General features: G+C 50.1%; 1 protein-coding gene across 1 annotated transcript in view; it reads right to left on the bottom strand.

Annotated features, from left to right (window-relative positions):
• Positions 1–12,822, bottom strand: part of STAT4 (signal transducer and activator of transcription 4) — an 81,450-nt gene extending 68,628 nt beyond the window's left edge. Inside the window, exons 1-3 of the mRNA XM_079781814.1 lie at positions 12,791–12,822; positions 10,107–10,235; positions 8,423–8,567 (exon numbers count right to left, since the gene is read on the bottom strand). Coding sequence (XP_079637940.1) covers positions 8,423–8,567; positions 10,107–10,234 — 273 coding nt within the window. The 5' untranslated portion in view covers position 10,235; positions 12,791–12,822. The remainder of the gene's footprint in view (positions 1–8,422; positions 8,568–10,106; positions 10,236–12,790) is intronic.
• Positions 12,823–13,105: the final 283 nt, after the last annotated feature.

A 13,105-nucleotide genomic window follows, 5' to 3' on the forward strand; every position in this document is an offset into this window, starting at 1 on the left:
ATTCAGACCTAATATTTTCATAGTTCTATAGCATGCAAGAAAACAATCCCATTTATTTAACCATGTAGACATTTAAAGATGGACAAAAACAATAAGCATGCTTGTGTAGATATCCTCTCTTACTTACATGAGAATTTCTGTAGGCTAAATGTTCAGATATGGGATTGCTGAGTCACATTAAACTTTGACACTGACAAACTTCTCTCCAAAATGGTTTTACCAAATGGGGCAGACATACCTAATTGCCTTCCAAAACTCCTCCCACAGGATGTCCTGGGAAGTGGAAGTGGCAACCCATGTAGAGATCACACTTGCCAGTGTTCCGTGCATGGTGCGGGAGGCATGTAACCAGCTCTTGCTACTGGGATGCAGGTAGCGTGTGCTGTGTTTAGGCCAACGAACCTCAGATGTGGCTCTGACTTCATGCTCTTTCTCTTTCTCTCTCTCCTCTCTCTCTCTCCAAAGACATCCAGCCCCCGTTGGAAAAGCCCAGCCACGTTATGGAAGGAACTCGGATGCCCGAATCAGAATGAACAGGGGCCTGGTCGGCTGAGCATCAACCTATGAACCAGGAGGTCAAGGTTCGATTCCTGGTCAGGGCACACACTCGGGTTGTGGGCTCAATCCCCAGTGCGGGGTGGGCAGGAGGCAGCTGATCAATAATTCTCTCTCATCATTGATGTTTCCATCTCTCTCTCCCTCTCCCTTCCTCTGTGAAATCAATAAAAATATATATTTAAAAAAAGGAATGAAAAGGGAAGTCACCTGACCTACAAAATACCCAGGGTTACACTGTTATGTGCATGGTAAATGGAAGTCTATTGTCTAATAGTTTAGTTCAGTGGTCGGCAAACTGCGGCTCGTGAGCCACATGCAGCTCTTTGGCCCCTTGAGTTTTTAGCAAAGGCCAGCTTAGGAGTACCCTAATTAAGTTAATAACAATGTACCTACCTATATAGTTTAAGTTTAAAAAATTTGGCTCTAAAAAGAAATTTCAATCGTTGTATTGTTGATATTTGGCTCTGTTGACTAATGAGTTTGCCGACCACTGGTTTAGTTAATACAGTAACTAGCGTGATCCTCATTAATAGATCAGTTCACACTCATGTCACAGTGCATATTTATATTAAAAACAACAACTTTGCAAGATATTTTGATCCATGAAGTTAAGACCCATTGTCCTAACAGAATAATCATAAATATGAATAAAGTTTTAAACATCACTATGTTTCCTTCACTTGTTTATATTGGTGAAAAGTTGAAAAAAGCTATAAATGTCCAATTAATGGGTGAATTGCTAAAAAGATAATATTTAATCTCATAGAATACCATTCCCTGGTTGGTTGATTATTTAAGTGAATGTATTAAGCTTAGAAAGAAAGTTATAAGACAATAATAATTCTTAAAATAAAAATATTTATGAGTAGAAATATTAGCAGGAAATATACTATCATGTTAACAGTGGTTATCCGTTAAAGATGGAATTACAGATTATTTTTTCCCATTTTACTTATCTATGTTCCCTAAACTTTCTTATTGGATATGCATCACTTTTGTAACAAGAAAGTTCTTTTAAAATCAGTAGGTATGATATTAAGCTAACTAGCAAAAAGATATAACCTACAGGACTCAGAGATAAACCACCTACATGGCTCTCGATTTGTGTGGTTTGAGGCTTAATAACTACTGAACGTTGGCCGCTGAGAGAAGACCTGAAACCGAAGTGGTTCCCTTGCGTGTTAAAGGGCCTTCGATAGAACAGTTTACCAACAAGGACATGTTTCATTGATGAGCAGGGTTGGGGAGTAACCTTGCTAATCACTATGAGCTAAAAAGAGTTGCAGACATGGGAGATTCATAGTCCCACACATTCCGTTTCTGTCTTGTAATGCACGGAGAACCATGTTTCAAAAGTAAGAACCAGATGTTCTTCCATCACTGAGAAGTGAACGAGGAGAAGATGGGTTTAAGGGACAGCAGAGTGACAAAAGAAGGCATTGCCTGATGGCCATGTCACTCAGACTCTGGAAGGACCACGGAGTCTGCTCGTGCAATGCCCTTCCCTGGAGATTTTGAATAACAGGAAACAGATCGAGGTGGTTCTGTTGTGGTTTTAAAAACCAAAGGATGGGACATCTTGGGGGGCCCTTCTTTGCCCTTTGACTTCTCGTTGGTAGATGAGAATGGAGGAGGGAGAACGAATGGTGTGAGATGCCAATTATAGAAGTTAAGAGTGATGACTACAGCACTTACTAATGACAAAGGTTTTACATTTCATTGTGCTTATTAAGATGTATTGGAATAGCCAAAACCGGTTTGGCTCAGTGGATAGAGCGTTGGTCTGCGGACTCAAGGGTCCCGGGTTCAATTCCGGTCAGGGGCATGTGCCTTGGTTGCGGGCACATCCCCAGTGGGGGGTGTGCAGGAGGCAGCTGATCGATGTTTCTCTCTCATCGATGTTTCTAGCTCTCTATCCCTCTCTCTTCCTCTCTGTAAAAAAAATCAATAAAATATATTTAAAAAAAAAAAAAGATGTATTGGAATAGCCCGGCCCATGTGGCTCAGTGGTTGAGCGTCGACCTATGAACCAGGAGGTCATGGTTTGATTCCCAGATGCTTCTCTCTCCCTCACCCTTCAATGTCGGCTCAACTCTTCATTTATGCAACAAGACCCTGAGCCCCTCATATGTGCTGGAGATGCAGAGATGAATGTGCCCAAGGAGCCCACAGTCTTGCGAAGGAGACAGGCAAGTATATAAGCATATTAGTTCCAGTAACTTCCCATTAACTTCTGACCGCACTCCACTTAGAACTTATCATCTTGTGATCCCACCTCCCTCTCCAGACCTAATCTCCATTATGCATTAATATCCATGTAATAATCCAAACTAAAACCATCAAGCCATCTCTCATTTCTCACTCTCTCACAATGAGATACTCATTTCCCCCCCAAATAAATCTTTTTTAAAAAAAATAGATTTTATTGATTTTTTACAGAGAGGAAGGGAGAAGTTAGAAACATTGATGAAAGAGAAACATCAATCAGCTGCCTCCTGCACACCTCCCACTGGGGATGTGCCTGCAACCAAGGTACATGCCCTTGACTGGAATCGAACCTCAGACCCTTCAGTCTGCAGGCCGACGCTCTATCCACTGAGCCAAACCGGCCAGGGCCCCCCCAAATAAATCTTGACAAAGATTGGTAAGTTATGAAGATCTGGTAAGTAGAAAAAGCAGCTAGGTTTTTTTAAAAAAGTGTGATATGGCCCGGCCCGTGTGCCTCAGGGTTGAGCATCGACCTATGAACCAGGAGGTCACGGTTTGATTCCTGGTCAGGGCACATGCCCAGGTTGTGGGCTCGATCCCCAGTAGGGGGTTTTCAGGAGGAAGCTGATCAATGATTCTCTCTCATCATTGATGTTTCTATCTCTCTTTCCCTCTCCCTTCCTTTCTGAAGTCAATAAAAAAATATATTATGTGAGGTTTAATAACTTGCGAATGGGTTATAAACTCATGCCCACACAAAAATCTGCACATAAACGTTAATGTCAGCTTTATTCACAATTGCCAAAAATGGATAAACAAATTATAGTAAGTATTCCCCACTTGTCCGTAATGGGTGTGTTCCAAGACCCCTGGGGATGCCTGCAATCACAGGTGGGACTGAATCCTGCATATGCAACGGTAAGATGGAAAATATCGTAAATCCAAACGCCTTTAATACACCTAACCTCTTGAAAATCAGAACTTAGTCTAGCCTACCTTAAACGTGCCCGGAACCCTGACACTGGCCTACAGTTGGGCAACGCCATCTAACACGATGAGTACCCGGCAGACTAGCGGTGGTTTTCCCCGATCGCCTGGCTGCCTGGGAGCTGTGGCTCAGGACCAGCATCGCAGAGAGCATTGTAGTGCATATCGCTTGCCCAGGAAAAGATCAAAGTTCAAACTTTGAAGTACAATTTCTACTCAATGCATATCCTAAGTCAAAAAACCCTAAGTCAAACCATAGCACGCAGGCGACGTTTGTACTATGTTTTTTTCTTTACATCCATCCCTATGATAAAATTTAACTTACGAATTAGGCACAGTAAGAGATGCACAGCAATAACTGGTAATAAAATAGAACCATGGTAACAATGTACTGTGATAAAAGTTCCGTGAAGGTGCTCTCTCGGCCACACAGTGTAACCGATTGCTGGACTCACGTTCACGCACAGGAAGCACTTGATGGCTTCTCTTTGGCATATAAGGTTGCCATCATCCCTACTCCTGGGCGTGGGCCATGGCCAAGCAAATCACGTCTACCAGGACCCAGCACTGCGACCCCCCGACAGCAGAACCGGGTCTGATAACCGAGCCGGGTTTAATAGACGAACGCGCAGGGCAGGCCGCACTCAGTGTGGAGACGCTGGGCAACAGGAGGGCTTACGTCTGCAGCAGGTGGAGGAGGGCCTGTGAGGTTTCCCCTGAGAATGGCAGGTGGGCTATTTAAAACTTGGGAATTATTTCTGGAAATTTCTGTGTAATCTTTTCGGTTGGCTGCAGGTAACTGAAACCACAGGCAGTGAAACTGGGCATCCTGTAATGTATCGCAGTAGGTTCATAGCTGTAACACGGAGCACACCAATACAACATGACAGACACGAGAGCCGCGGAACTGAGGACGGGGGATGGCGTGGGAGCACAGAACTTTCTGCTCAGTTTTTCTATAAAACTAAAACTGCTCTAAAAAATGAAGTCTACTGTGTGTGTGTGTGTGTGTGTGTGTGTGTGTGTGTGTGTGTGTCTAAGGTCCAAGAACAGGACAAAGCACTCTTGAAACACCTGGGGCAGGTATTTATTTTTAGCAAATCCTCACTGAGCCCTTACCACATGCTTCAGGCCAGAGAGGGCCAATGTCTTGCCCTGGGACACACAGAGAGGAAGTCACAGAGCCAGGATTCAACAGGAAGTCTTTGCTCCTGACCTTGACCGGAGGCGGCCTCCCCTGGAAGGTCTGAGCCAGCTGGACATCAGCACTCCCAGCTTCCCATCTCGGGGCTAGCTGTGAGTCTTGGGTCAGAGTTTGGTTTAATTTGTCTTTTATAAGAAGCCAGTCTAAAGTCTTGTAGGAAGTAGGTGTGATATCAAATAGTAAACTTAAATATTGAAATTGGAGACTTCAGTTCCTATAAAAAAACAAAAACAAATCTACCTTATACCTGCTTAGTTCTCCTGGTACCATATTGTTAGCTTTTTTTTTTTTTTTTTTTTTTTGCTATACTAGTTAAAATAGATTGTATTTAAAATCCCAGAGGATGGCAATGCTTAGACCAGATAAGCACAGTGGCAATGACCTTTTGATGTTTTTTCCCCTCCTTTTGAAGTGTACTGTGTTTTATCCAAAAGACTTGACTTATCCAAAACCAAAACAAAAGAACAAACAGAACCCCTGGGAATCTGTCATCTGGAAAGAAGCGCCAAGTGCGGGTGTGTTTAGGCGGAAGACCTAGTTGACGATGTTCTTTACTACTATCTCCTCCGTGTTCTGGAGTCATATAAACGCCCAGGAACGAGAGCTGCTAACACGAAATAGGCAGAAGCACCAGAAAGAAACAGCAAGTGTTTCTGTCAATTCAAAAGATCTTAGCGAACCGGCGTTTCGGGCTCCCGGGCTGTAGCGGAACCACAGTGGGTACGAGAGAGAGGAGAGTCACAGAAGGAGGTCAGGCTCTTACCCTCAAAGGGCTGGTGACCCGCTTAGACACATCCAGCCCAGAGGAGAGGCTGTTACCTCGCAGCCCGTGCCAGTGGAGGCTGAGAATAGGGCTGCCTCGCAGGTGGCGGCTTCCTGCTGCTCCGGGACCTCCACGGCTCCTCTAGGGGTGGATGGGAACTGGAGGGGGAGGGAGAAGGGATGGCAGCGCACCCCTGGCCATGGGACCATCATGAACAAAAGCTCATAGTCATTCCAGAGTGAGCGTGGGGTGTTTGGGAACAAGGAGTAGATCCTTTCTCTGGGGCAGGGATGTTGGGAAAGGTCTACAGAGGCAAAATGCAAAAGGACCAGTGACAGAAGCAGAAGAATTTGTGCTTGAGCTGAAATGTGACTGAGAGGAGCTGGGATGGGACTGGGAGGAGCTGGGATGGGAGTGGGAGGAGCTGGGATGGGACTGGGAGGAGGATGGGACTGGGAGGAGCTGGGATGGGACTGGGAGTTACTGCAGGGTCTGGAACTTCCTGGTAATCTGAGACCCACCCAGAAAAAAAGATGGGCTATCCACTTCCCCCTGATATGCTGAGAAGGCCCCTATCAGCAAGAAACAGTTATTGGGAGCCAATATTTTCCCAGAATCAAAGCCCCAGTCTTCCTTTCAATTTGAAAAGGTAAGTAACAATTAATTCCATTTACATGATAGACATGAGAATTCAGAAAGATTACGTGATTTGTCCAAGGTCGTATTTTGAGAGCCAGAATCCTCAAAGGCCACGCGCCACCATTTCACCCATCTTTGCCCCTCAGCAAAGTGCAGGGTCTTCGCTTCTAGGCCAGAAGTCAGCACACTTTCCCATGAAGGGCAAGATCAGTTCCACACACACACACACACACACACAATCACAATCAATCACAATCACACACACACACACACACACACACACACACACACACACGTTTATTTTAGGCTTTGGGGCCCTCCAGTCACTGTGGCTACTCCCCTGAGCGGTTGCCGAGCGAGGCAGCCACAGCCAAGGCGTTATTAAAGGAGAGTGGCCACGTTCCACTAAAATGCAGAACTGCTCATTTCACATCACCTTCATGTCATAAGTGCCTTTTATTTGTTTGCTTATTTTTATTTGTTCAATCACTTAAAAATGTGAACACTATTCTCAGTCATGGGCCGCACACAAGAGGCAGCGGCGTGCCCGCCGGGTTAGGTGGGCCGATGAGAGCCCTGAGCTGGGGGGGGGGCCGCGGCTCAGGGTCTCCTCTCCATGAGAGAGGGTCTGCCTGATGCTCCCCAAGGCCCTGCTTTGTTGCCCACAAGCTCTTTCCCAGCCCTGGCCAAAGGCTCTTGTCAACTTGCGGGGGTCTATATGGCCAAGTTGGCTCAGTGCAGCCCAAGCAACAATCAAAAAAACAATACACGCATCCCTGTCACCAATGTTAGAGCTTCCAGCACATTTCCTTTAGAGTGTAGCTAACATCTCTAAGAATATCCTGGGTGGAAGCGTGGGCCTCTAAGAACGCCTCCCTGAGACCCGGCACAGGAGCTTGTGTGTGTCCTACATGCTCTACAGGCGCCCAGTAAACTCAACGGCAGCCCAGGCTCCGAGCCTGCCCTACTCACCCCCAGGTCAGCTCAGTAGCCTGCCCTTCATTATCAGAGCCCCGATCCACTCATTCACCCGCTCCCCGGGTCAGCTCAGGCAGCCTGCCCTTCATTATCAGAGCCCCGATCCACTCATTCACCCGCCCCCCAGGCCAGCTCAGTAGCCTGCCCTACTCACCCCCAGGTCAGCTCAGTAGCCTGCCCTTCATTATCAGAGCCCCGATCCACTCATTCACCTGCCCCCCAGGCCAGCTCAGTAGCCTGCCCTTCATTATCAGAGCCCCGATCCACTCATTCACCCGCTCCCCGGGTCAGCTCAGGCAGCCTGCCCTTCATTATCAGAGCCCCGATCCACTCATTCACCTGCTCCCCGGGTCAGCTCAGGCAGCCTGCCCTTCATTATCAGAGCCCCGATCCACTCATTCACCCGCTCGCCCTTCAACCAACGAGTGTGACACACCTACCACGCGGCCCGCCTGGTGTGGGTGCAGGGAATTCAGGCGGAATGCTGAAGGCGGCCTCAGGGACCTCACGGTGTGAGGGAGAAGACACGCTAATGTGCACACACACACACACACACACACACACACAAGGTGCCACGGCACAGGCGAGGTTGGGCGCCTCAGGGGCAGCGTGCCCTTTGCCTGTGGCCTGTGGCATAGGGGCTGGAGTGCAGCAAGGAATGTTTGTGAAGGAGGTGAGATCTGAACCAAACCGGGAAAACACACAACACGAGGCCTGCATCTACGAATGGAAACAACACTAACGCGAAATTATGTAAGAGGCAAAGGCAAGGGAGGCCGGGGGGCGGGCCGGCGGGAGCCACATCTCTCCCACCCCCGCTCCAGCATCGTCAGGATTGACCACAGCCACCAGACAGTCCCATGGACATCACACACGCCCTCCCCACGGACAAGGCATCTCAGGTTCAAAATTTCACGGAAAACAAGCAAACCATTGAGCACGAAATTCAAAATGGCAAGAGGATTCAGGAATTTATCTCCTTAAATATGGTTTCAGAATAACATAGGGGTACATATTTGATTTCTGGAAACTGAATCTGAGACTTAAAAAGCTGAGCATTTGGAAAAAGTGGAATGCATCCTCACCTGCAGGACTTTCCGAATTCTTTTTAGGTTGTGAATCAAGAGCAGGTTCTTCTCTTTGGAAACGCGACCTAACTGGTCATCCAGTTGTATCAACAGGTTTTGAAGAAGAATGGTGGCCATACTCTCGTTGTTAGAAGCCGCCTCCCTAAGGAAAAAAAAAAAAGGGGGGGGGCGGTTATTACCCAGCAGGAAACAACCAAGTAAGATGTCTACCTTCCCATCACACGGATTTTAAAGTGATAAACCTATTCCACAGTGATAAGCACTTAGAGATTTTTGAAAATTAAATTGTACACGTGGAAAGTTACTCAACAACACTCATCAGCAGGGAAATGCAAACCAAAACACCAGGAGATACCACTTCACAGAGACTGGGATGCAGTTATGGAAATCACAAAAAAGCATTAGCCGGGAGGAGCTGGTCCCTGGTGCGTTGCTGGCGTGTGTGTGTGTGTGTGTGTGTGTGTGTGTGTGTGTAAAATAGTGCCGCTGCCAGAAAAAAACAGGGCGGGAGAGGCCTCGGATAGAAACAGAGTCACCTACAGCAATTCCTCTCTGGGAAGACACCCAGGGGAACTGCAAGCAAGGAATAGGTATGTGTACACCAATGCTCAGAGCAGCTTTAGTCATAGGGCCCCAAGGCGGAGACAACGCAAATGTCTGCACAGACAGATTTTATATACATACTAGAGGCCCGGTGCACAAATTCGTGCACGGGTGGGGACTCTGGCCGGCCAGGCCTGATCGGGGCCGGGCCAGCCAGGGGGAGGGGCCATGGAGGTTGGCCGGCCAGCCAGCTCGGCTCCCGATCAGGCCGGTTGGCTGGGCACAGTGCCTTTCATAGTGACCAGTCATTCCAGTTGTTCGGCTTTTATAATATGTACACACACACACACACACACACACACACACACACACACATTTTATTAGTATTATTCAGCCTTAGAAAGGAGGAGCATTTTGATACATGCTACATGAATGTACATGCTAAGGGAACTCAGTCAGTCACAAAAGGACAAATGTTGTGTGCTGATACTTCCATGAGGCACCTGGAACATTAAATTCAGGGACAGAAAGGGGAATGGTGTGGTTGCGGGGGGCTGGATGAAGAGAATGAGGAGTTCGTGCTTAAAGGGTAGAAAGTTCCAGTTTGTGCAGATGAGAAAGTTCTGCAGATGGACGGTGGTGGCGGCTGCACAACAATGTGGATATACTCAGTGCCACCAAGCTGCACGCCTAGACATGGTTCAAGTGGTGGATGTTGTGTTACATACATTTTACCACAATAAAAAAATTAGACAACGGTTTAAAGCCAAAAAAAAAAAGTTTAAGTTGCGCACTGTGAACAGAGTTTTAAAGAATGTTTGTAAAATATACTAAGAAAAAATATTTATTTACATCGAGTCTGTGATAGAGAATTGATATTAACAACTGATTTACTTCACGGCTTTTTAACATTTAGAAAGTTGTTGCATTTTTGGCTTACAGAAAAACAAAGCACTAGAAACCAGAAAGAACTAGTATTCTTCTTTGAAAAGGTTTTCCAACACCTGGCAAGACTCTGCTATCTGAAAAGAATGCACCTATGGATGGAAAAGTGAACCCCAGAATAGACCCGTCTGGAGAGAGCTGGAAGCATGTGTGCAGGGACCTGGGGGAGAAACACAGCAACGCCTGACCCTACCAGTCCTGGTTCTCAATCCACTGGGCCAGCAGGTGACGGATTTCCATCGGAAAGTTGTCGTCATAGAACTGATCCACTTGTTCCAAGAACTTGATTTCTAACTGCTGGACTTGGTTCCACTGAGACATGCTGCAAGACAAGGGGGGAAAGTAGAGTTTCAAAGTAATAACGGTGGCACGTCGTATTCTTTCCTCAGATTTCAAACAAAGACACTGTTGTCCGTTAGGTAAGTCACTGAAGAAAGGTGACTTTGTAAAAACGGTCCCTCAATGAAAAGAGGAAATGCTTTCAATTCAAAGAATAAGGCCGATCTAAACTTGTGTGTAAGCCAGCCATCCCTCGTGAAGGACACAGGACTCTCCCTCTGGCCCAGACCACCTCCTTCTTGCCCTCCAGGAACTCCAGTCCAGCCTTCTCCAGGGACTTTCGCTCCCCCCTCCCCACCCTTCTCCCCACCCCGCCCCCCTCTCTACACCAATTTGTATTCTCAACGAGCTCCCTCGCCATCCCTTGCTCCCCCTACCCTACTAGACTTTGAGCAACTGCAAGGCAAACAGCATACGCAGCTACACCTCCTGAGACCCTCCTAAGGCTGTAGAGGCGAGGAATACCCAGGACAAGTTTAGTTTCTTTTTTTAAAAAAAATATTTTATTGATTTTTTTTTACAGAGAGGAAGGGACAGGGATAGAGAGTTAGAAACATTGATGAGAGAGAAACATCCATCAGCTGCCTCCTGCGCACCTCCTATTGGGGATGTGCCCGCAACCAAGGTACATGCCCTTGACCGGAATTGAACCCGGGACCCTTACAGTCCACAGGCCAATGCTCTATCCACTGAGCCAAACCGGTCAGGGCCAAGTTTATTTTCTACGAAAAGGCCCAATCCCTTTGTCTTCGTTTCAGATTTGCCTGGCTTCTAGCGTCAGCCTTACGCCTGCATCTTAGCTTTCTGAAGAGCTGATGCGTGCATGTCCGTGGGTTCTGATGCGCTCAGGTCAAACTCTCTCCGAGCCCACGCACAGCGCTATTTCTCTCTGTGGCTGCGGGGATCCGCGGTGCCGGACAGAGTTAGTCTCTGACGTGCCTGTAACGGTGGTCACACCCTGACGTTACTTGAGGACGAAACCGCACTCGGTATGTTGTTGGCAACCTGTCCTAACACAGAAGCGGTGTGTTTCCCCCGCAGAACCCCGCTCTGGCCACCGGGGCGTCAGCCACACGCCCGCACCCGGGAAAGCCACGCCGCCTCCTCGAAGTGACCGCTCTTTACCGTCTCAAAAGTCCAATTTTCACTGTTTCGTCAGCAATTCCAGATCAAAGGGGGAAAGCTTCCTGTAGTTAATAACCACAGCATTTCCATCTGTCGTGTAGGTGAGTGAGAGTTTGGTGGTGCCTACAGAACATGGGTGATAGTAAATTCCATAGGCACGTTTTCCAGTTTCCGGTGACACCCATTGGGGGGCACCTTTTTCCTGACGCCGAGGAGGGTGTCCAGGGGGAAGTGACGGCAATGTTTTGCTGAAAGAAAGCAACTGGGGAGAATGCTGTTTCGCTTGCACGTCCCGTGGCGTCCATGAAGACGCTTACGCAGGACGATTCCGGGCGAGGTGTGGTGCTCAGACCTGCTGTCACATGAAGGAGCGGCCCCTGGATGCTGCTGTGAGGAGGGCAGGTGTCACCCCAACTTTAAAAACGAAAACACCCGGAGGGTCGGAAATGAGTCCTGCCCCAGGGCACAGCGTCACGGACCCGGAGTCTCGGGGCCCCAGACCCGCCTCTCCTTCCAGATGCTGGGGGTACGCGTGCCCACGGGAACTGGGCCCCGGCCCCCCCGCTGCTGGGGAGGCGCCCTGCTGGCTCCCGTCACTCCAGTCCGTGACAAGAGAGACCTGAGCCGGGAACAGCATGACCCCGGCAGTCGCGCCCACTGTGGGGTCCGCAGGGACGGGGGGCACAGCTGTTTCTCACCAAGACTTCCTGAAGGCCAGCGCCCTCCTAGCCGCCTCGCCCCCTTCCCGAGAGCTGGGCTGGCTGAGAGAGGGAAGGACCAGGCAGACACCCCTCGGCCATGCTTCTCCCCGCTCCCTCCACCAGCGCCTCCAGGCCCCTCGGGCCCCTGCCTTTCCCTCTCAGGGCTCACTCCCCGTCCCCAGGCAGCTGCGCACCGGCTCCTTCTTGCTCCGAGCGCCTGGCCCTGGGGCACCCGGGGAAAGGGGCATTTTGCTCTCCGAGGGGCCGGGGCGGCCGGTGCCTGGTCGGCTGGGTGGCCCAGAGCTCGCCGAGCAGGTGGTCTGCCCCAACGTGTCCCCGGCTCGCCATGGCCAGCGTCCCCGTTCCCCTCGCTGCGGCCTCTCCCGGAGACCCAGGACGCGATCTAAGGCCGGACATCGCGACTCCCAGGAGCTGGTCAGAAAGGGAAGCGGGAGGGTCCCCTTCCCCACCCCGGGGCACCCGTCCGCGGCGGCCACACGCGTCCCACCCAGCGGCCGGCGACCTGTGCCCGGCGCATCTCTGCCCCGGAGCCCGGCCTCTGTGCGCAGCCCCCGCCCGGCCGCCCGCCCGCCCGCAGACAGTAACGTGCGGGGCTGTCACCGCCCAGGGCACCGGCCTCCGGCCCCACGTGCGCGTCCCGCCCGTCTTCTCTGGCGGCGGCGGGAGGGGGAGAGGGCACCTGCCCGCTTACCTGGCTCCCGCGCCCGCCCCGTCCGTGTCCGTCCGTCCCGCGGTGCTCACGGCCAAGGCCAGGCTCCCGCTCACTCACCGCCGGGACGCAGGCCCACACCGCCCGGGGATTTGCATCTCTCCTCCCCCGAGGCTTTCCGGTGCGTCAGCGACAGCCTGGGGACTTTACTGGGCCTCCCACCCACTCTCTCCCAGAACCGCCAGAGCCACCCCGGGGGGCTGAGCCCCGGGCAGGCGCCCCCTCCTCGCATCGCCACCCTCACCTGTGGCCGCAGGAGCCCACGGTGGGGAGGAGGTGGGGAGGTGGCGAGGTGGG

The sequence above is a fragment of the Cnephaeus nilssonii genome (genome assembly GCF_951640355.1).
Source record: "Cnephaeus nilssonii genome assembly, chromosome: 10".
Classification (NCBI taxonomy): domain Eukaryota; kingdom Metazoa; phylum Chordata; class Mammalia; order Chiroptera; family Vespertilionidae; genus Cnephaeus; species Cnephaeus nilssonii.